General features: G+C 36.6%; 1 protein-coding gene and 1 non-coding gene across 3 annotated transcripts; both read right to left on the reverse strand.

Annotated features, from left to right (window-relative positions):
* Nucleotides 1-3,089: 3,089 nt before the first annotated feature.
* LOC136207861 (small nucleolar RNA U3) lies at nt 3,090-3,305 on the reverse strand. The gene has a single exon (XR_010676947.1). It is a non-coding gene; the product is annotated as a small nucleolar RNA U3 (small nucleolar RNA).
* Nucleotides 3,306-5,255: 1,950 nt separating this feature from the next.
* Nucleotides 5,256-16,652, reverse strand: LOC136206067 (uncharacterized). 2 transcript variants are annotated; one of them, XM_065996981.1, is made up of 12 exons: nt 16,497-16,652; nt 16,206-16,327; nt 16,047-16,129; nt 15,284-15,359; nt 15,096-15,163; nt 11,758-11,839; nt 9,686-9,798; nt 9,280-9,363; nt 7,911-8,057; nt 7,204-7,312; nt 7,009-7,128; nt 5,256-5,650 (listed from the first exon to the last, which is right to left on the reverse strand). In XM_065996981.1, the coding sequence occupies exons 2-12, from the start codon at nt 16,291-16,293 to the stop codon at nt 5,586-5,588; spliced, it is 1,035 nt and encodes a 344-aa protein (XP_065853053.1). In that variant the 5' UTR covers nt 16,294-16,327; nt 16,497-16,652; the 3' UTR covers nt 5,256-5,585. The 2 variants fall into 2 exon arrangements, with proteins under 2 accessions (XP_065853053.1, XP_065853054.1); XM_065996982.1 differs by having other exon boundaries at nt 16,206-16,301; nt 16,497-16,601.
* Between the last annotated feature and the right edge of the window lie 8,756 nt (nt 16,653-25,408).

Consider the following 25,408-nt stretch of genomic DNA (forward strand, 5'->3'; position numbering starts at 1 on the left):
AAATTATTTTTCTATGTAATGGGAATTACAAGAGTTGTTGAACAAAATTTAACTAATGGTTTTCTCATTACATTACAACAAAATTATAATATGCAACCAAACATGGTAATTAGCCTTCAATGTAATGGTCATTCCATTACGAAACTCATTACATTTTACCAAACGGGACCTTAATGTTTCAAAAAATTCCTTGAAAGAGGAGGGTACATGTTGTTGCTAAAAAAAATAGCAACCAATTCTTTCATTTTTTCCATTTTCTTTTATTTTTTTATAACTTTTCTCAATTTTTTTTATTTTACTAAATTTTATATTAAGATTTACCATAAGCTTTATTTGTATAAAATAAATATTTATTTTCACCTGCAAAATATATATATATATATATATATATATATAAACTTGTATAGTATTTTTCTCTTAAATATAAATTTTATAGTATTTGGACTCTATTGAATTTAAATATGTATACCAAAATTTAAATATTTGTACTATTTAAAATTCTGTACATATGATATTATCTTATAGGATTATAAGTTGAATGGAAAAAAAGATACAAGTTTTAGAGAGGGAGGCTCTACCTTCTCTCTTCTTTAGAGAAAGCTTAGTCTTCCTTGTCAATAACTGTTACAGTTGTTATCATCGTCGCCATCATTCCTTTCTTTTCTCTTTATTTGCTTTCGTTCTAACATTTTAACTAGATCTAGTTAGTTTTTCTTCTTCCTTCTCTCATCTGTGTTTTGAGGTTAGTTTGAGCATCATATTTGCATTATCTGCTTATAGTTTTGGTTTGAAATTTATATACTTTATCGTATTACTTTTTCCGTCAGATCTACATATGTTAGCTATATTTCTTTCATTTACTTGTTCCGGTTTTAGCAAGAGCAGAAAATGTTCATCTTGTCCGTCGGTCTATAGATACACGTGGTTGCAACAAAAGTAATGACTCAGATCCAAATATGTAGAAGAGTCTAAATGATAAAGAAAGGGCTGCATCATTTTTTCAACGGGATTCGACTAACAAGAAGTATATGATTTATAATTTCTTTATGTTAGTTTTACCTTTTACGGTTTTTATTGCTCTTAAGCGTTTTGTTTTGGATGAGGTCTCCCTAGCTTTTTGCTTCCACCTACTGAATCTTTTCTTTATTTATTACGGTCAATAGAGCCTTAAAATAGCAATTGATAACACCTCATGTAGCTTCCTCGTAAGACCAACTATAATCTTTTTTCTTCCCCTTGTAGATTTTATACTGACTTTAGCCTGTATGAATTGCGAGGTTTTATTCCTTCTAATTTTCGTGTTATATTTGTACTTTTTCACCTAATAAAATGATATATGACATTTTATATATATATAAAATCATATTATTTTAAGCAAATTTAAAGGTGCTGAATGCTAACTCTGATGGTTGAGAGTCTATCTATGACTGAGAAAGTCATGGTACAGATGGTATTTCTTTGTTATTTTTGTAAGCGTAAAAAAAATAAAAAAGTAAATTTAAAAGTTTAAAGCATTATTTTATATATCCAAAATGTTAAACTTTACTTTCTATTTTAAAAAAAGTACATTTAAAATTATAAAGCGATAGGTAACGAGCTATGGCTCGCCACCTCAATGCCACGTGGGCATGTACGGTCCAACTATAGTCTGCCATGTGGCATGCATATAGAGTGAGGGAAGCACGTGTATGCCACGCGCCGCCTTCTTAACTATTTCAGCTCTTCAAGTTTTATCTGGTGGGAGGTTTTTAGGATCTCTAATCACGACGATAAGGTTTTTTGTGTGAAGGCGACGGTTGAAATAGGGTTTGTAAGTTACGCATCCTCTAGTGTGACTGACTGGAACAATATTTTTTCCTAAACATTCAACCTAAACGCAAAAAAAAACATTGTTTTTTGTGCAACTCCGACCCCATTACAGCTGAAAAATATCTCGAAATAATAAACACGCATATTAACAGCAGATATATTACATATACATCAAAATAGCGTGTTAAAACAAAATTTTCACATAGATTCATATCAATACCAATGAGGGGAAAAGATATGGATCAAAAGTTCAAATACAATTGTTTAATGGCTTATCTTTTACAACGCAAAACTGTTGAATAGCAACGAAAGGATACAATTGGATCTCAAATTACCGATCTCATAGTAGCTATGCTAAGTAAGCCTACAAAGAGTTGTGGTTGATCCATGAACTAAAAACACACACCGAGAAAGGGGAGGGGGTGGGCGACTCTCGATGAGAGGGAGGGAGCGACTACCAAGCCTGCAAGGATCTAGTCCGGGTTCAGGGTGACTAGGACTAGAAGGTTTAAACAATGAGTAATCTTAAAGATAGTGATACGGACATGAATGAACTGAATCCAACATAAAAACGAGTTATTAGGACATATTAGTAAGATGTATTTTTAATATATGTAGATGCGTTTCAAAATCGTGAGATCTAAGAAATGAGATTTGGGCTAAAACAAACAATATCTACATGATATTAGATCGTGTTGTTACAATTAGTATAAAGTCAGCTTTCTACATATTATGTGTTGGTTCAAAAAGAATTAGGCGAAAGCTAGTGAATTCGTACAATCTAATCTAGAGTGGGTGAAGTCGGTATAGAATGTTTAAACATGGTGTTGTCTATAATTAACCAAATCAAAACAAAATGCACAAATATTAGATTTATAAAAATAGAAATTAAATGATAGTGTATATAACATTGGAACTGTATATAGAAGAACAAAATTAATATATATATAACCTCCATGTATTTACAGAAACATATTGTGTATATAGAAATTTACAAAATTAAAACATAAGACCTCAATTGAAATATTTAATTTATAGAAACAGAAAGTATATAACATTTTTTTTATATAAAAGAAAGTATGTAACATTAGAACAGTAAACAATTGTTTCAAAAAAAGAACAGTAAACAAAAAATATATAGCCTTAGTTTATTAATAAATAAATTAGTATTATTTAATGTCTGTTTTATAAAAAGAATTAGTATTATATTTGTTTTATAAAAAATTATAAAAGTTGTAATACAAAATACATTGTGACGTTATTAAAAGAAAAAAAAGTTTCATCTGTCAGATAACCGTGTGACCACCCCTAGTAGGCTGGGCCTGCAAGGGAACGATCCTCTACAGCCTGGGTCATTCCGAAGAACGATCAGGCCGTTAATCACGGTCAAATCACACGGTCAGAATTCATCCACCAGATTAGAGTTCCTGTCTCCTTAGTGATCAAGGAAACAGAGGTACGATCCTATAGAACAGATCCTGTTCAAGTAAGGTCATGACAGCAGGTGATTTTGCTTTCATTATAAGCCGCTTGGAAATGTTGTTGTGCTTCGATGTGGGATTGTTTGCCGTTCCCATGCGTCATCAAGTCTCAATTATTACTGCAGCAGTGACCCAATATCTATCTGTATATTATTTAATTGTTGCATATCTCATATTATTCACCTTAATTGATATAAAGTTCTGTCAATTAGTATAGATAAAAAAAAAATTTAAATTTAAATTTAATTAGATTTCATGAAAATTAATTTTCTAGATAAATAAATTTATTTGAATCTCAATATGCATACTCATTCAAATAAAAACTCAATTTCTAAAGAAGCAAAAAACCAAATATCCCAATGAAAAACCTTAAATAAATAATTGAAAAAAAAAACATAATTAAGTTCCTGGACTTTACCTATTTTAAGGATCAAGTCTCTAATTAATTATTTTTTCACATTGATTCTGTAATGGATCAGTCGCTTATTTAACATTTCCGTCGAGTTTGGACGACAAGCGCCGTTAAGGGATTCAGCCTGCTGACGTAGATATTTTTACTTCTACGTGGACTAATAAAAAAAATTTACTTGACAAGGGAAGAGAGAGAAAAGTAAAAAGAAATTACAGAAATCGATTTACAGTAGGAGGTCTATTGATTCGAAGTCACTATGAAAGGGTCGGTCAATAGTATAGCTCTTTCTTTGCCGGGTCTCCTGGGTCTCCTTTCGAAGTAAAGGACGTCGCTGTAAATCGAGTTTGAGAGAACCTACTGAAAATGGATTTTGGTGTTAAGAGAGAAGATTGATTTGGCGATTATGATGCTAGAAATCACGAAATTAGAGAGAAGATTTAGTTTGGAAGAACCTACTAGAAATTAATTTCTATAATTTCTTTTTATTTTTTAATTATTTATCTCTCCTAGTCAAGAAATTTTTATTTTTATTTGTCCATGTCAACATGCTGAATTGCCTAATGATGTATGCAACCTAAACTCAACGAAAAAGTTAAATAAAAACCTGATCAATAACACAATTAATGATCAATAGATCAATGTGGAAAAATAATTGACCAGGTACTTGATTTTTAAAATAAGTAAAGTTGAACACTTAATTATGTTTTTTTTTTCTAACTAATTTGAACAAGTACATAAGTAAATCTCGTTTCTCTTGAAAAAATGATAAAATTAAGTGTAATTATAAAGAATTACAATTATAAAATTGATCTTCAATAAATTTTATGTATAAAAAAATGAAAAAATATAATTTTTGAAAAATAAAGTTTTGCAATAACATTTAAATTTAGTTTAAAGATATGTTAAATAATAAATATAAGAGATGTCATTTTCATATTTTCAATTTGGTATGTATTACCAATACACTTTTGACAATATTTTTTCAAATTTATCCTTATTTTAATTTATCCTTATTTTTTTTATAAGAAAAATTTAGTAACTAATGTAAAAAAATTTATCATATTTTTGTATCATGTGCAGCGGCGAAGGAAGTGTGGAAGATGGCAAAATTGTCTGTCCGAGTAAACAAGATCCTATCTGAAGATTTACGGAGTTGGCTGGACATCTGCGTAAAGGGGCTACCTACATCAGAAATCAGACGAGTGGTGATCATTCTCCGGTGGCTGTGGTATCCTATACAAAGATGTTCATAAATGAAACTCTATTTTTCGTAGTTGTACTTTCTCTTTTGTGCATAGAAAAGATAATAGAGTAGCACATTCTCTTACTATGCGTGCAGTTGATATAAATGAATTGATTGTGTTTATGGAGGATTGCCTTGTCCCAATTTGGCATCTTGTATATAACGATTTGAGACTTGCTATTCATTAATCTAAGGTTACTGATATCCTAATCAAACCACAGTGAAACCACCAAGTTTATTTTATTTAATTGTAAGAACTTAACTAGAAGAAGCTTATAGCTTAAAAATGCCAATAACTACAGGTAAAAAAACCAACCAAAAATGCAGCCTTGGATAAAAATGAAATAAAATCATACATGTACAATTGAGATGTTATAACCTACATAAGTTCTACAACAGTTATACTGGCTATAACAGTTATACTGGCTATTATATAGTACGAGCTGAGTTATCACCTTCAATGCATATAAGAGGGGAATAACACAAGAAAAGGCAAAAATAGCTTCTAAAATGAACAAGTTTCTGCAGCTGATTTTAAGTTGGACATTGATGATTGCAGAAACTTGAAACTTCGGTTTAAGACTCGTCGACCCTCTTTCAGTTAAATAACATTCGTAGTATAATCATCGCCGCCTCTATCTCATAACCTGGTGTTTGGTTTAGTCATTGCTGCAACAAGTCTGTACATCCATCTATCTAGCATTCCTGTCAATCCAACAACACTTCAATTTTAGAACGCTACGATAGATTCATGTAGTCGTGACATGATAACACGATTTACAGAAACAACCTGTAACACGACACAATTTGCATGATTATAATTTTCTTGTATTTATATCATAATAGGTAAATTACACACATACCTCCTCAACTTTACCCTTTAATGACATAAAAGTCTATGATGAAAGTAAACGACTTCAAAATAACTTGACACCTCAAAATGAAAAACTCCAAAGCTTGAAGTTGTTTTAGAACCACATTTCAAATGGAACCATACTTTTTATTTTCCAAATCATCATTTTCGGAGCTTTTCTCTCACTAAATAGTCATTTCTCTCTCCTAACCAAACAACCCTTAAATAAGCTCAAAACCAAAAAGTTCAAGAATTAAAATTGCGCATAATATCATTTTTCATTAGTTCTACAATGGAGAGTTACCTGCAATTAGAGTGGTCAAAGACTAAAGGGCAAAGTTAATGGACTTTTATGTCCGGTTTTAAAATTCAGAGGCCATAAAGAAAGGCAAAGTTGAGGGGCCATGTGTACTGTACCCTATCATAATATATAAATAACATAATACGATTTGGCATGATAACCCGAATTGCCACCTCTAGATTTATGCACAAAGTTTGAACAAGAGAACATGATAAATAGGTTATTAGAGGTGTAGATCAACAAATGACTTCCACTTGATAAATGCAGAACACTGAACATCACAAGTTTTAATTGCTAATGCCCAGTCCTATAATTAGATAGAACATATATATATACATACATAGTTGGACTTGTACTAATAAATTAACTGCCAAGGATGATATGAATATTTCAGGGTAAAATGCATTGGTGGCTCTTGAACTATAGTGCTACTGATATTATGCCTCCTCAACTTTATTTTGTGACATAAAAGTACTTGAATTTCATATTATTGTAACATTCAAGTCCAAATCAAAGAAAATCCCTTAATACATTAACGGAATGATGACCTAGAAATAGGTATTTGACCATAGTTTATGATGACATGGAAACCAAAAGAGGCAATGATGTAGTCAAACTTGTCGAAGTCATCATTTCGTTCAATTTTTAAACAGTTTTTCTTTGATTTGGACTTTAATGTTACAATAATGTAAAGTTCAAGGACTTTTATGTCACAAAATAAAGTCTAGGGTTCATAATGCTAGTAGCACTGAAGCAGTCAATGTCCCAATGAAATTTTCAAAATATTTTCTGTACAGCATATTTACAAAACAAAACATTTCTTTTCTACAAAAACTTTCATATTTTCACCCTTCTCCTAATTCTCCAAATCCATACAACTTTGTCGTGAGTACTGAAGAGAAAACAAACCTGTTAGAGCAAATGTACCCCCTAACACTGCACAAAGCCGAGTAACAAAATGAAGAAAACTGCGTCGTTCTTCTTTGATTGTCACAGTGATAGGTGACAAATCATATAGGAAGTATACCGCTGCATTCAAGAAGAAAAACAATCAGTACCAATAATAAGCTTTGGAATTCTGTAATTCATAAATTCTCCACCAACCTGGCCATGTCCTATCATATTCAGTCATGGGGGAAAAATACTCGGTAACAGAGAATTGATTGGTCGGCAAAACATGTTTAGAGATGTATTTGTACTCAGTTGGAACAATCTGCAAGGCGTATGACAATTACATAATAAGTTAGTTATATCTGAGAAATACCAACAGACTTAAACCTAGAAAACTTGAAATACACAATCTCATTATCTATGAATAGATATGTTTGTTTAAGATGATAGAACAAATGCATTCAGTTTCCTTTCTATATAATTTTCGAGAGAATCATGCTCGCCAAGTCTTTTCTCATTCTCATACTAGCATCAATCTACCTCATGCAAAGGGCTCTGACTAGCATTACTAAGTAGACTCACTGAATATTTCTGCTTAAACGGCTAAATTCCAATTCCATGTTGAGTGACAGGCAAAGAGTAAATTGGAGAGGGAGAAAAGAAAACCTACTGTCACAGGAAGGGAAATTCTCCAGTTTTTTAGCTAAAGAAGCTACTTTTACAATATTCAGGAATAACAGAAGGAACCTCTCCTTGTTTACTAGGATTTCATTCATGCTTATCAAAGTTAGAAGACTACTATCAAGCTAAAATTAAGTCTGCAACTGCTAATTAAATATACATGTTTATTACAGATCATACTATAATAAAGCCAAGATTAAAATGTCAAAGGTAGTAAAAAGAGAGCCTGCAACTCAAACCTTAATGTAATATTTAAATGTCCCACTTGTATCATGCAGAATCCGTACTGTGTCATCAAGAGGGTTGTGAATTCCAGGATATTTTGGACCAAATGCTAATTCATTGATAATATGGCTGACATTCACATGTGTGGCTCCTTCAAAAATCTGCATTTAAAAAAATTGAAAGCATAATGATGAAATAATCATATAATAATGTGTACCTTTCTATAACATGAAATTTTTTACCAGCACTTTCAAAAAATGCTAATTGATACCAAGGCTAAAATACTCAAATGTAAGCATAACAATTTGAACTTATAGCCAGATAGAAATTTAAAACAGAGTATTGACAGTCTCTGAATGTCTTTGAGATGGCAATGCAGGTCTATGACATGAAACCAAATTGAAAATCAACAAGCCCCAAACTGTTGCCAAAAAGAAATGATTTGAGATTCAGGGGCCATAAAGATTAAAAACCATGTATCCGCCAATACTGGGTTATGCCAAGTTGAAGTTCCAAGTGATTCACTTGCATACAAACATTATAAAAAGGAGTCCAGTGCATTGTTCTATTGCCAACTATGTCCCTTTTTTTAAATGAGAAAGAAAGATTCAAGTGAACTATCCCGTTTAGCTAATTCTTTCATCAAGACTGTAGAAAACAGAACATGTAACCAGACAACGTGGCATTTCATTTTAAATGGAAAGAATTCTCAAGCTCAATCGACTCTACAGTAATTCACAGCTATCCATCATATCACAGTTTTATTCATCATTTGAAGAACACTCTGCATAATGCATAAAATCAACAAATTTTAAATGATACTTTGGGAAAAAAAAAAGATGAAAAACCTATGTAATAGACCCTATCGAGTTAATATGTAATTGTATTGCTTATAACCTCAACAAAGATTTGCTTCCAAACTAGTTATGGTTGAAAACTCCATGGGTTTTTTCCACCATTCCTCCCAGCTCAGGCTACCACAAAGACATGCTTAGTTTTTTTTCACAACTTTCCCACAGACATTTTCAAATAATAGTAGCTTTGATAGTAGAATGGCCAGTACTGACAAAATGGTCTTCTTTGGTCTCCTACCCTCTATGTTTCATAGAGAGGCCAAAGAGGTGGCCAACTGCAAGTCCATTAATCATATGTTTCAGTTCACTCCTTAGTTTACAAAACAAGAAGGAAAGGAGAAGGGGGATAAAATAGTAATTTTACAGCCCTTTCATCCACAACAGATAAAATTCTTATATATTTGATCCCAACTATGAACAGATAAACAAAATAAATATGGGAGAAACAGGAGATTTGATTAAAACACACACACAAAAAGAAAAAAGTATTAGAAGTATAAAATAAAATAAAATAAGCACCACTTCTAACCATTTGAGCAACAAATATGTTTAGCCCGTGAACTGAAATATGAAAATTTCCAGCAACCCTTTGAACATCTAAAACACCATAGACCTGCAGAAGACATTATGCAAACAATTTAAACATCGACCTCCCCTTTAAAAAAAAAAAAAAAAAGGGCGGCCCGGTCGCACTACGCGTCCCCGCTGAGCGAGGGTCCGGGGAGGGGTCCCACCACAAGGGTGTACTGGGGGCAAGCCTTCCCCTGCCAATTTATTTGGCAAGAGGCCGCTCCTAAGACTCGAACCCGTGACCTCTTGGTCACACGACAACAACGTTTACCATTGCGCCAAGGCTCGACCTCCCCTTTATGGGAATTAAATAGTAACTAAGCTCATGAATCTAATAAATATTGGGAAGTCTTAAGAATAAGTACCCGGCATCCTTCTCCATCTTCCAAAGCCTGCTTAACCTTCTTGATCATACCTTCAGCATCTTGATCAAAGCCATTAGCATGGAGTTTTGCAGCAGGATCTTCTTTACCATCACCTATTCAAAGTATCAGAACTTGAATAATCTTTCAAACTGTATTATGGCCAAATAAAAAAAACACTGATAGATATCAAACAAATCTTGGAATTGTTTCTAAAGGATGTGAAATCAAAATTCCTTGACATATATAGAATAATTTCATAGATGGAAGGATGAAGGATCTCTTTATTCAAACATATAGACCAATGTTATAGATTAACTTTTATTGGATCTTAGCACTTGAGAGAAGGATATTTTTGTGCTTGATCAGATCTTGAGTTCTATAAAAATATTATAGTTGTTCTCTATTAGCATTCTTAACCCTCTCTCCCTTTCATTTTCTATTATCTTCTTTAGATCCTGGTGCTTATCCACATTTCTCTTCTCAAACAAATTATGCTTAATAAAGTTGTAGTTCGATTAGAAGAATCAGGAAATCCAAAACATAAGACTAAGCTTCACCTATATAAACATGTACATGTGAAGTGGTGTGCTTCAATTAAAGTTTAGGACAGAACTGCAGAAGGCCATATTTGTGTGCTTAAGTTCACACGGTGATTGAGAGAAAGGTCTATTGTTCATGTGTTTCATTTCATTTGTTTTCAATCTCAACATAAAATAATCATTGTAGAACATAATGATACAAACCTTGAGATAAATTATAACTTCATGAATAATGTAGTTATACATGTTTTATTAGCAATTTTCAGTTGTAACTGTCTCATATTATCGTTTCAATTTTATAGCTTTTACTACCAATTAAGAAAAAGTGATATACCAGGATTATATGCCACAACCTTGACTGATACCAATGTTCAATCATGCATGATTAAAAGTAAAAAGGCTAAACCCATAACTAAGCCCCTTGATTTTCAAGGTTTTAAGGATTGAGCCTCTAATCCTTTAATTTTCCAGATTAAGGGTTTAATCCTTAAAAGTTCAGGGGTTTAATCATGTGTTTTGACATTTGTTTTTTAATCATCTTATTATTTAGAAAATAATAAATAATTTACTTTTTCAGTTTTTTTTCTTCTAAATTTTTAATATATACATGTCCAAAGATTTAGAAATTGAAATGAAAAATAAAAAATCCATGAAGATGACTTTGTGTTTCTGGCTTTAAACAATATCATTTAAATTAATCGAATTTAGAATTCCACTTTCAAAACCAATACATGAAAAGGACTACTAACAAAATATACCAGTAAAATTTGTTATAATAAGTGACATCATATACAAGTATATCGTATCAATAACTTATAAACAATTGAGTCTCTCCAATTCATTCTTGTTTTTTTATTACTATAGGTAAAAATCATATTTAAGCCCTGGCCTTTATAACTTTTATTGATTAAGCCCTTGATCTTTAATTGATACGTACTTTGAGCCCTTCTTTAACGGCTTAGCTGACGGCATAGTTATTAAAGGCGCGCCTCGGCTAAGGCTCTAGCCTTAGCGCCTCTGGATGACAGAGGCGGGTGCTGTCAGCCAGGCGCGCGCCTAGGCTTCGTTAGGGCTGTTTAGGGGTTTTTGGGCTTTTTTAAATTCTTTTATTATCAGCCATGGATTAAAAATAAGATGAATGGCTGAGATTAGTTTAGAAAATAAAAGAAAATGGCAGAAACAAAGTATCGATACTTTTCATCGAGCACAGTAGATTATGCCTTAGTAGTTAACTAGAACTTAATTCATGCATTTTATGGTTTTATTGTTGGTATTTGACTATTTGTGATTATTTGTGACTACTATTACAAATTTATGATTTTTTTTTGTGCGCCTCGTGTCGCTCGGGCGCGCGCCTTAAGTTGCGCATTGCGCCTTTAATAACTATGGCTGACGGAGTCATTAGTGAGGGGCTCAACATGTGAAAATTAAAGTTCAGGAGCTTAATCTGGAAAATAAATGATCAAGGGCTCAATCCTTAAAACCCGGCTCAATAAACCATAATACTGATGCATAACTCATCAATTCGATTACCATGTTTGTGAGTATTGTCCTTTTCTACAAGATCTGATACAAATTCAGAGCCAATGATCTCGCCGGTTTTGTCTAGGCGAAGCTGCAAAAGCAATTTAGTGTTAAAATCGCAAGAGTAGCTACTTATGTTGACTTATAGACAGAGATAACACACATATAGACATATACACAAATATACACACACACACACACTTAGAGATGCTTTACACAAGAAATTATTGAAACAAAAGGTGATTAGAATACCAAAATAACATGAAAATCCTATGTGCACAAGACTTGATTTCCCTCACAATTTGATCGAGCTATAAGGCTCTATTGGCTCTATTTCTCTTGTGAAACATGGCATTCCAATATATAATATGTTTGTCGAGAAAACTAATTTGTTCTAAGTTCTAACATCAAATATCAACTAATAAAGTGTCTTCACTTTTAACATATGCCGGTGAAATTCAAATTTCCTTCAATGAACAAAACAAGAGAATGATTGGACTAATGAGGACTTCATCCTATCCACTTGGCTTTACTTATAAGAAAATTTACACACCTAGTGGGTAAAGTATAGTGGTCAATGGCATAATATGATAATATTAATCTTTGATTGATACTATTGAAGTAAAAGGTTATACAGTTAGCTACTTTGTCAGTGTTGATTGGACGAAGTTGTTTAAAAGAAATGCATTGAATGAAGGAAAACACTACATTACTTTCATCAAACTGATTTCTTATCTCAAGAACAAAGAAATGCGACCTAACAAACTCTCAAATAAATTATTCAAGATAAGTCAAATTTGCATGAAGAGGGCGAGCCTTGGCGCAACGGTAAAACGTTGTTGCCGTGTGACCTGAGGTCACGGGTTCGAGTCTTAGGAGCGGCCTCTTGCCAATTAAATTGGCAAGGGAAGGCTTGCCCCCAATACACCCTTGTTGTGGGACCCCTCCCCGGACCCTCGCTCAGCGGGGACGCGTAATGCGACCGGGCCGCCCTTTTTTTTAAGTCAAATTTGCATGAAATCCCAAACCGCAACCTGCAGACCGAAAGCCATTATGATTTTTGTGTTGATTGTCATATAGATCCGAAATGTACCTTCAATTTCCATGACAATTAATGTCTCTATTTGTATTTCCCAAAGATTCATTCCTCTTCTTGATTTTCCAATCGACATATAGTACAAGTTCAATAACTTGTTTGATTTCATGTCCATCTTCAATACTCCCTTACCTCCTTAAAACAAATTTATTCATATAATTGCACATGCAACCAATCCCAAAAATATAAGCAATCATGTAAAGTCCCTAAAACTATGTGATTTACTTAGGAGAGAATTAATGTTGTATTGGGAGTTTGAATACACTGCATAAAGCTACATTTGAACCATGTAACTGACGATGAAACACAATTTCTTTCCCATAATGTATTTCTCTAGGAGATTTTATCCTTTGTTCTTGGCCTTCATTTCTATGCCCTTCAAAACCTTTTTTTTTTCCTACTTCCTCAACCATCGTAGTTGTGCCCTTAAAGCAATTTTTGACTTTGATACTCAATCCAGTCAAACACCATCCTCCATAGTTGGATATTGAAATCTAGCAGTAATCAAGGGAGATTCAGTTCAATTATTGAAGTACTTGCAGGGAATTAAAGTAGATAAGTCCATAGTTGTTAAAGGCGCAAGGCACGCTAAGGCGCCAAGGGGTCCTGGAGCCTAGGCTCAAGGCACAAGGCGAGGAGCGCGTCTTAGAAACACGAGGCACGTAAAAAATATATATATGTATATACTCGTTTACTAGTTAAGCATAAACCAAAAAAAACACTTATGACCACATAAACAAAACAAAACCACATAAAAACATAATACTAAATCATAAATGTCAAAAACACCAAATAAGTTCATACTTCATAGAGACACTAACATATACTTAACGTCTTAACCTAAAATATCTAACTATAACTAATGATACTAAACTAATAACCGCACGTCTCTGTTTCTTCTTCACTATGTGACTGTCGTCGAAGTTTGTTTTGCCTGGAGTGGAGGAGACTTCTTTCTTTACCTGATTTTTTACATATTTAATTATGACCGAGACTCTTGATATTCTTATTTAAATTAAGGGCTAAAATTAATCTTATTTAAGTTAGATTAGTGGTGGAGATTAATCAAACAGTTATTTTAGAGGAAACTGTAAAAAAAAAAAAAAAAAAAAAAAAAAAAAAAAAAAAAAAAAACCCTAAATATAAACCGACAGTCGCACTAAGCTCGAGGCTCCCAGGCGCGAGCGAAACGCACAAGGGGAGAGCTTTTTGTACAGAGCCTCGTTTTCTGGGTTCAAGGCTCAAGACCCTGAGGCGTGCCTTTAACAACTATGGATAAGTCAAAATAATAAATCTGTATCCCCGGTCAAAAATATGTCACAGTTCTAAGAGAAACAAGGAAACTGACTTCCAAGTGCAGAGGGTTAAAGAAATATAATGTAAAAAAAAATAAAATAAAAGAGTATAGCTTGTGTCATTACTTCAATAGCCTATAAAAGTAGTAATAAAAGTATAGTGTAGATCAAGTGCAGACACTGAACTTTAAGCAATGACACAAGGTATTCGTGAGCTACTGTTGTTGAAGAATATACTTGAAATATATCCTGATTGCACATATTAGTTTGCAATTTTATCCCAATTAATGGGAATGAGAAAAAAAAAAAACTAATATTAACGATAATAATAATAATTTAACTATAGAAAATATTCTGCTAAGGTGACTCCCTACTTGGGCAGCCATATGCTGCATGTAACCTAGTGCAGTAGTTCTCTATGTATCATCTCCATCAACGTATTACAAATAAATGTTACCAACAGCAAAGAGTGACCCATTTTCTTATTTTATAATTGTAAAAAACAAGTACATCTAGCTTGTCCTTCAGTCTAATCCTTTTACACAATCCATAGAGACTTTTCTCCCTATTTTATGATTGCATCTGTTGTCCATGGAAATTGGTGGTTGTTTCTTTTAGAATTCCACAGGAATTGGTGGGTGCTGATCAAGCATACTACTTTGCAGAAAAACCATGTACGAAGGAATTATGATTATTGAAGTAAAAATGGAAAATAAAAAATCAGTCAATCTAATTTGGGTCAAATTTTAGTATTGCACCAGGTTATTATTATTTTGAGAACTTTTGTCTTGTCATCCACGAGACCTTAAACTTTTCAAACAGGTATACAAGCAACACTTATAATTATGGTTACTAAAGTAGCACTCCAAGTGTAACTTTAAAGCACCGCTAACATGTACTATAAACATAGCAAATATGTACTGTAAACAAACATTTTAAAGAGAATAATATTTTACCTTCCATATAGTTGTATCAAGATCCACTTCATGCTTTCCAGACATGTCAATTGCATCAACACTCAGAACTACAAATTTCATAAGTAAATTAGAAAAAGAGAAACAGAAAGATAATCTGGAAATATATCTAAACTCAGGTAAACATCTGCATATGAACCAGTAAGTACTTTAAAAAAACGATAGCTGACCTTCACAAGGCAAAGAAGGAAATGTCATATTAATGTGAATTGGAAGAGCTTCGCCACGTTTCAAGTCTACAGACATCTGCAAAATGCAAAAACAAAAATGAATTGCAAACCATAACAAGGTAAAGAAGGAACTTCATATTAAAGAGTTTTATAAGAGTGTCTCCATGTTTTAAAACTATATACACAAGCCAAACACATGAAAGATTAAAAAATGAGATTAACAAATAACCTATAAAACTGAGACAACAAGACCATGAAAGACCTAATTTAATTAGGTTAGGAATAAAGGATAGAAATTTGAGGTTATTTCCCTTTTGTAGTTAAACTAACTTAATAAATTAATATGTTCTAACTACTATGTCTTTTTATGTATTTCAATTGGTTCATACATGATGATGCAGAGTCGGGCTATGATGCTTAATACATTCACAATTTGCTCATGCTTTCAAAGTTAAAATTTCCTAAGTTGTAATTCAGTGCACATTTCCCACAAATGCAGACATGTTTTCGGGGCCAAATGCTGATTGTTTAAGAAAAATATATTCCAGAAGGAAATGCAAAAAATTGTTTTTCTATTTTATGGAAATGCCAAAAACATTTTTATTGCGTTGATGGTCTTTCCAACAGGTATTGCACTAAACGCTCTACATTTCCCTATCCAATCTAAAGAAGCTCAAAGCTGTTGCAGCTCTTCCTCAACATAACACAACAATTCCAGGGTAAATAGACAGGGGGAAAAAAACAGTAATAACTTGAGCCTAACCTCATGAACTGTATCTGTGCCCAGATAATACATGAGCTCGTGCAAGAACAATGTAACCATTATGACAAGACCGATGACGGAAACTGCAAAAGCCAAGAACAAATTAGCGGACTAAGAATAACGCAATTGAGATCCATCAAACATAATAAAGGTAATTACCAAATGCCCCCGATTTCGTCTTCTGCATCAAGTGCTCTTCTGCCCGAGGAAAGGCATCTATGCTCTTTATCGCCTGTTTGACTCCCATATTTTGAGCTTTGTATTAAGAGAAATGATAGTACCTGCACTTGAATCAGTCAATTGGATATGAACAGGGTTTCTGATGAAACATTACATGGATTTCGATCACAAAAAATTAGAATTTCTTCAGAAAAATTGCTTCTAGTTTCTTTTGGTTTCTCTTGAGAAGCCTTTGTTTCGAAAATAGGTGTTAATGTATGGAAGGCGTACCTGATTTCAAGCGCAGAGAGAAGCTCGGGATTGACGAAGGTGTCGTCCTTGTGCGCTTCTGGCCGATGGCTAACTATATTTATGCCTATATTAACCAAATTATTACATGCCGTCTTGCTCCTTTGGTTTTGACTTAAATTTTGGGGATCAAAATTACATTAATAACGCCAAATTTTTAATAATTACTCCATTTTATTAAGCTCTGTTGATTTGTCCATTTTTATATCATCTTTTATACTAGTACTATTTATTTATTTTTGACCCGTTTGACTACTTGCTGTTTGTTGTTCATGTTTACTGTTCTGACTATTTTTACTGTTCTGTTGATTCTACTTCTATAAAAATCTACTTTTGTGAAAAAGCTACTTTTCAGTTCTGAAAGACAAACAAAAAGTTTCTAACCAAATACTTAAAACTTTAAAAGACAAATAGAAGATGAAAAGTAGGTAACCAAACACCCCCTACAAAAATTACTGTTTCAAAATAATTGCCACTTTCGATCAAATTTTATTATTTCATATTTATCATGTTTAATTTTCAATGCAACTTTTTCCTATTCTATCATTATTAATGAGTTTAATATTAAAGCAAGCTACAAAGAAGATACGATCTTGTCTTTGATGAGGGTTTCTCTCATAAAGGGGCGATGACCTAATCTCCACAGCCACATCAGATCCTTGCGCCACTGGCCCTGCGCCGCGTGCCGGCGACCTCCGACCGCCGGCGACCTAGCGCCGGCGACCTAGCTCTGCCGTTTTTTTTTGTCACCGTTCTCATCAGATTCACCATGGCTTCTGCTTCCACCGCTGCAACCGAATCAGATGCCTTCGCAATCGCCCATTTATTTGATCGTAGGTCTTACAGCAAACTAAAAACTACAATCAGTAAGGACCCCTCAACTCCTGCACCTTCCTTTGCGTCAATTGTAAAGAAATCAGTCACCACAACAGCGATTCCAGCGCCGTCACAGCCTTTAATTTCAGAGGAAGGGGGTTTCAAGGCCATTAAAGTCCCACAAGCCATTTATGAGGAACGAGTTAAAGCGTTTCAGCACTCAGTCATTGGGAGGATATCCCTGAATAAGGGAGATCGTCCCTGGAAACATGCCGAATTGAAGCAGCGTTTGAATCAGCTTTGGAAGAGAAATATGGATTGGAAGCTTATATTGTTGGGTAAGGGTTTCTACCAGATTATTATGCCAGATAGGGATGCCCTACAAACTATTTGGGGGCTCGGTCCCATTTCACTCAAGCCTGGAATCATTCGGTTTTCACCTTGGACACCGGGATTCAATTCGGACTCACACAAGTCCACCTCTGCGCAAGTTTGGGTACGTTTCTACAACTTGCCTTGGGAATTTTGGGACACTAGGATCATTGCGAGTATTGCACGTGTGGTAGGGGTGCCTATTCGTTTCGATCATAATACTGTTAATGGAGAGTTTGGCCATTACGCCAGGGTGTTGATAGATGTTGATTTGTCAAGGGATATTCAGTCAAAGCTCAGAGTGGATACGGATAATCAGAAGTTGTGGGTTTATTTAGAGTATGAAAAGCTCTCGGCTCTTTGTGGCACTTGTTCGTCCATTGGGCATACCATGGCTCAGTGTAGGCGCAACAACAGAGAAGTAAAACCTCAAATGCAGAGGCATATGAAGTCAAGTAAGAGTGGAGCGGCACCTACTACACATGAAAATCTGGATGTTCATTCGAAATCAAATGAAGCTCACGCTTCTTCTGCCGCGGATGATGCGGAAAAAAACAAAGTAGCAGAAGACACTTTACAAATAACTCTTCATCCCGCCGCCAATCTGGAAATTCAGGGAAGTGAGGAGGGTTCCAAACATTGGGGAGACTGCAGTGATGAGGAAGACCTCCCAGCAGCAGAGACCGATACTCCTCGTACAACTGAGCGAGTTGCTGAAGGTAACTTGACGGGTGTTAGACGAAGTGCCGCGGCCTAATCTCCCGGGCGGACCGGGGGGTGGACACCTCATGGCGACGTAAGCGGTGATTGGCGCCGAAAGCAACCAATCGTGGAATCAAGCTGCTCGGCAGGACCGGAGCTCGGAGATATGAAAGAGTCGCCACCCACGAATGGGAAAATGAACACCGATCCCTTGCGGGAGACCGGTGTGGGTTCGGGAAACTTAGGTACGAGCCGAGAAGGCTAGCTCCTTTCCGGAGAAAGGCTACTAGGCACCCCGACATCGCCCGGTTATGAACCACCGGCCTCCTACTTAGCATGTTAGGCGATAACGGACTAATCGTATACTTCTTTAAGTTTAAAATTCATTTGAAACCTTTTCTTTCTCTTTTTAGAAACCGTTTTGAGCATATATTATTGAAAAGTCACTTTAGTAAAGAATCACCCATTTACATCAATTTGATATACATACGAAGAGAGGGGAGGAAGAAAGAAGTGGTTTATTTACCACGGGATTTACATGTCGTGTTGCGTGTTAATTCTATACTAACTCATTTCCCCAAAACGAGTTTATTTACATGGTTCGTACCTTAATCGTCGTTGGAACGATTTAGGTACGTTTCAAAACCCCGTTTGATGAAGTCCGCCTGAATCGCCGTTGGAACGACTCAAGTGTTTGAAAACATTAAGGTAAAAACCTTTAATAAGAAAACGTGGTTAAGCATACAAGTCAATTTATTTTGTACAAATCATTTAAGAAAACGATTCAAAACTCTATTATTTATAATGAAAACGATTTTAATTACAAGGTTCGCTTAATCCATCGTTGGAACGGACTAAGGTTTTAAAACGTGGTGTTTTAAGAAACGATTTGAAATGTCAAGAAAACACTATTTATTTACATTAGGAACCTCTAAAAATCCATTAGTTCAAATAATTAACTTGAAAACTCTTTTTGTGATTTATTTTCCCCTTTTCACTCAATGGACTCTTTACTTGTCATAATTACAACAATAAACATATTAAATCAAAATTCACTCCCAAATAAAGCCCATTTGAAACATGGACCCCTAAATGGCCCAAAAGAATAAAGAAAATAATATAGGTATATATATACATTTTAGCCAAAAAAGGAAACATGAAATAAGGATAAGTGAAAAAGATACTATATAATACATATATAAGGAATAATAATGAAAATACTAAGTATAATACATTTTTACTTTAAATATGCGAAAATAATAAATAAAACCCCTAAATAAGAAAATATCATTTGTCCCCTAAATAGTTTTATCTAATAATAACTAATATAGCCCAAAACTATATATATACATACCTAATGTAATTTAAATGTCAAAATAATATCCATTTATCCACAAAATGTCTACTAATTAATCACTCTCAAAACACCCAAGTAAATATCATTTTAAAATAAAATTCATTACCCTTAGGAAAAAGAAAAGAAAAGATATATATACATATACTTATATTTAAAATAAAATAAAAAAAAAGATATATAAACATTCTAAATAAGTATATGTATCAAATGTCTAAAAATAGTTTGAAAATATATATTACATAAATACACATATATATACAAAGGACCAAAAGCTTAAAAGTTAAGAAACATGGACCAAAACAGCATTTTTTACATTCCAGCAGATTTACCGACGGAAAATCCGTCGGTAAACAGCAATTAGTGACAGAAACGAAAAATTACAGCAGCACTCCAATTGTTTCCAGATTTATTCAAAAGCTTTAAATTAAGTCTAACTCAATCGTTTTGGATTTCCGAACTACAAAAAATGGATCATAGTCAATAACGGAAGTTCCTAAAACGACGTTTTTATTTTAAAACATTATTTGAAATTTTTTTAGTTAAAACTTATAATTACAACGTTTTCGATACCCGAACTACCTTTTAATCGGATCACAGTTCGTATTGGGATATCAAAACGAGGTTTTTTACTTCAAAACAAAACCGAACGTTTATCTAACAAGAGACGGGAATTAAATAAATACGAAAAATTAAATAAAACGTGATAAATAAATAAATGACAAAATAAATAAAATTATAACATAAAAATAAATAAAGGAAAAGAAATAAATAAAATAAAATAAAACGAGTCTAGTCCTCGGATAATACCTCAAGTTCGGTATCTGACAGTCGAAGCCGATTGATTCCACGAGTCGTGATTTTCCGGTTTTTTGTGTTTTTTAGTAAAAATTTAACTTTGGGAAAATTTGGATTTTTTTGGGAAAAAAAATATTTTCTCCAAAAAATTGACTTTCTCTCTCTAAAAATGTTTAGAGTGAGAAAGCTTCAAAGAATCCTCCTCCTCCTTTTTTTTTAAATGCATGGGGATCCGTGCCTTTTATAGGCAAACGGATCCCCAGCGGAATGGGCGACGCCCGAAAAGAATCGGGCGTCGCCCAAAGGGGTTGGGCGGCCGCCCAAGGCATGTTGGGCGGCCGCCCAACCTCACGTTGGGCTATCGCCCAACAGCGTTGGGCGAGCGCCCAACGCAAGGTTGGGCGCGCGCTCCCAACCGCCGTTGGGCGTTCGCCCGACATCGGTGGGTGCTCGCCCAACGGCCGCCGGGGCGCGTCTCGCACCGTTGGGCGCGCACGTCCTGCGGCCGTCGAGCGTGCGTTCCGTGCCGTCGGGCGCCCACGCGTCGCGGCCGTCGAACGCGCGTTCCGCGCTGCCGGGCGCACACGCCCCGTGGCCGACGAGAGCGCGCTCCGCGCCACCGGGCCCGTGCATCGCTCGGACGTCGAGCGCGCGCCACTTGTGGTTGGATTCGTGAGCCACCCCATTGGCAACAGCGACCCGTCATAACTCTTTCTTCCTTATTATGTACTTATCATTCTTTATATATTTTTTGTTTTTCAAAACTTCCGGAATCAATCGCTTCAACCGTCTTGTTTTCAGATTTTCGTCACAGGTCCTCCGACTCGGTGTCTACAGTTGCCCCTACTTTGCTATTTTGACAGTGATGTGTGTGTTTTGAAAACGTTTTTTGCTAACGCACACATGCAATGTAAAACATATAAAAAGTAAAAGACACGTAAAGAGTATGAGGGAGAATACCTGACCTTCGCGTTGCGCGCTCCGGTGTTGTTTGTCGATTCTTTCCAGCCTTGCCTCTGAATCGGCCGTCGGTGGATGTTTTTCTCTCGGAATCTAGCGTACGTTGACTATGGGTAAGAATGGCTCAAAAGCAACCTCGGTCGTGGACCGTAGGTAAGATGGCTAAAAAGCTACCTCGACCGTGAACCGTAGGTAAGATGGCTAAAAAGCTACCTCGGTCGTGAACCGTAGGTAAGATGGCTAAAAAGCTACCTCGGTCGTGAACCGTAGGTAAGATGGCTAAAAAGCTACTTCGGTCGTGAACCGTAGGTAAGATGGCCAAAAAGCTACATCGGTCGTGAACCGTAGGTAAGATGGCTAAAAAGCTACCTCGGTCGTGAACCGTAGGTAAGATGGCTAAAAAGCTACCTCGGTCGTGAACCGTAGGTAAGATGGCTAAAGAGCTACATCGGTCGTGAACCGTAGGTAAGATGGCTAAAGAGCTACCTCGATCGTGAACCGTATGTAAGATGGCTAAAAAGCTACCTCGGTCGTGAACCGTAGGTAAGATGGCTAAAAAGCTACCTCGGTCGGGAACCGTAGGTAAGATGGCTAAAAAGCTACCTCGGTCGTGAACCGTAGGTAAGATGGCTAAAGAGCTACCTCGGTCGCGAACCGTAGGTAAGATGGCTAAAAAGCTACCTCGGTCGTGAACCGTAGGTAAGATGGCTAAAAAGCTACCTCGGTCGTGAACCGTAGGTAAGATGGCTAAAAAGCTACCTCGGTCGTGAACCGTAGGTAAGATGGCTAAAGAGCTACCTCGGTCGCGAACCGTAGGTAAGATGGCTAAAGAGCTACCTCGGTCGCGAACCGTAGGTAAGATGGCTAAAAAGCTACCTCGGTCGTGAACCGTAGGTAAGATGGCTAAAAAGCTACCTCGATCGTGAACCGTAGGTATGATGGCTAAAAAGCTACCTCGGTCGTGAACCGCAGGTAAGAAAAAGCTACTTCGGTCATGAACCATAGGTAAGATGGCTAAAAAGCTACCTCGGTTGTGAACCGTAGGTAAGATGGCTCAAGGGCAGAAAAGTTCTTTCTAACGATTCTGAATTCTTTTAAAACACCATTGTCTGGAGCTAGTGTCTCGGAGGTTTAATGGGAACGTGTTTTGGTCTAGAATGATATAGACTAATGATTATTTTTCTGTTGACTGTTGTCTGTATTTTGACTGGTGTCACTGTTCTGTAAAAATTGGCTGTTGTCTGGAGTTCATATCTTGACAGTATTGGTTACTGTCTGGGAGAAATGCAGGCTGAAACGGACTGCAAATCAGAGATCTGTGCGCCTGGTAGTTAATTATTTACTTTTTACCTTTATGTCACATCGTACTTTTTTCGCTATTTACGGGAATGTCATTCCCTCTACCTATATAAGGTGGTGGGGTTTCATTTCAACCCCACACCTTCTCTCTCTTCTTTATCTCTCTAGACTTTGATTTGGATTATCCTCGGGATGGATTTGGATGAATGCGATGGCACGAGAGGCATGGATGAGGTTTACGTGAACCTGGATAGAGTGGACCCTTTCCACGACCCTGAGACGCATCTGAGCCGGACACGCTGCAACGAGGTAAGTGATTTCTCACTTTTGTTTGATTCAAATTCTAGGCTTTAGTATTCCTATCCGAACATGATTTGCATGCTAACTTTTAGATTGCCTTAGAGGACTTTAGCTAGAAAACATGAATTTCTTCACTTACAAGTAACACTTGTTTGTTTCTGTGTACGAACGCGCGTTATATGCATGTGAGTAGTAACCCTGCGAATTCCTGCGTGCTAACAATAAAAATAACGTGAATAGTAAAAACGTGAATAGTGCACGTGAATAGTAAAAACGTGAATAGTGACAACTTAACTAATGCACGTGAATAGTGAAAAACTTAACTAATGCACGTGAATAGTAAAAACGTGAATAGTACACGTGAATAGTAAAAAATGTGAATAGTGAATATGAATAGTAAAAAACGTGAATAGTGAAAACTTAACTAATGCACGTGAATAGTAAACTTAACCTATGCTCCTTGTCAATGCGGACGAGAGTGGATTAAAAAATTAACTAAAACTTACATGAGCGACCCTAAAGGAGAGACTTTTATAGAAAGTTGGCCCTAATTGACCAGATGTCTCTAGGTTAGATAATGAAAGAATACCTAGTCTTAACGCGTTTTCATCAATCGTACGCTTTAGGAATCGTATTTAAATTTTCTTGTCTTGTTCTTTCTAGTTCATCGAGATTTCCGGGACTACGGTCGAGATTCATTCGTGGTATGCTAGGCTAGGCGCCGCGGCGAGAGCCCGTGTGCACGAGTTGGGCTTCGAGCCCTTTATTTCAGCGCTGCCCCGCACCAACGGGGTGTGTGATCATTTTGGCCTACGTGCCTTATGCGAGCGGTGGGTTGACTCGACCCACACCTTCCATCTTTCCTTTGGGGAGATGACCATCTCGCCCAGAGATTTCTCTTTGTTGACGGGGCTGCGGGGGAGCAGCACTCCAGATCCCTTTCATTTCGACCTGATGCGACCGCGGGTTAACCTCGCTAGGCTTGCTGCTTTGATTGGGCCGGGAGTTTGTCCAGGCGCCAGATCTACTCCGGTGAAGTTTATTTCTACTGCGAGCCTTTTGAGTCGCCGAGATTTTTGTGAGACAGACGATACTGACTTGGCAGTTCGTAGTTTCTTAGTGTATACTCTGAGCGAGACGATTTTCCGCACCAAGGGCGGAAAGGTACACGCGGGTCTTATTCAGGCACTCAGTGATTTGGATACGGCGGCTTCCTATGATTGGGCGGGGGCAGGTCTAGCCTTTCTATATAAATTTTTGGATCTGACTTGCCGGAAGCGCAAGGACTTCGGTGGTTACACCTTTGCCCTGCTGGTACGTGACGCGCCCCTGACTCGCCCATTTTATCTTCTTTGCGCTTTTCACACTTATAATCTTTGTTTTTACCGCAGGTTTGGGCGTATGAGAGGCGGATTCTTCCCAGCCAGTCTCGGCCTCGGCCACGAGTACCGAGGCTCCCTCTCATGACCCGATGGAGAGATTTTAACCTAGGCACCGAGAGGAGACGGACAGTGGCGCGGCTCCTAGATTGGATTGACTCGCTGACCCTGGGACAGGTAGATGTCGTCTAGTCGTGCTAGATTCTTGTTTGAACCGTTCTGACTTTCTCTTTGTGTTTTTTTTTTTAGATTAAGTTCAGGTGGGACGACCTCGACTTCGGTCCCGATTACATGTATGTATCTGTGATCCAGGAGCAGCAATGCGTGCTCACCGGCCCCTGCGTGCGGGCATGGTATTTGGGGGACCGAGGCATCACCGGGGTTAGTGACGCACACTGAACACCGGGCGAGATTCCCGTTTCCATGTTCGCAGTACGGACCATGCCCCTGTCGGTCATCCGTCAGGACTTGACCCGTCGGTTTGTCGGTAGAGAGGTGTGGCTTAATGCCGGGGGCCGTGATCCCTACCTGTCAACTCTGTTGAGTGCGAGGGATGCCCCGACGGTAGCGATGGAGGTGGATCCGATGGCAGACGTATTTTCGAGGGAGGCTGTCGCGGCAGTCTTCGGTCAGGAGGAGGTCCCGGTAAGTGATTCCGCTTTTTACCTTTTATTCATGAGATGGTTAGCAGTATTTATTGTGTTTTTATTTGCAGGAGGGGTCCTGGAGGAGCGCTCACCTGTCGGACTTCTTTGATGGTACTCGAGCTCAGACATCCGTAGACGAGCCACCCTACTATATCGGCGAGTCCTCCAGTGCCGCCCGACCGGAGAGGTCTTCCCTAGGCGTGCCCGTACCGGACTACGGGAGAGATTTTGCCACGGTTTGTTACGATGAGTCCGGGGCAGCTTATG

The sequence above is a fragment of the Euphorbia lathyris genome, chromosome 9 (genome assembly GCF_963576675.1).
Source record: "Euphorbia lathyris chromosome 9, ddEupLath1.1, whole genome shotgun sequence".
Lineage (NCBI taxonomy): Eukaryota > Viridiplantae > Streptophyta > Magnoliopsida > Malpighiales > Euphorbiaceae > Euphorbia > Euphorbia lathyris.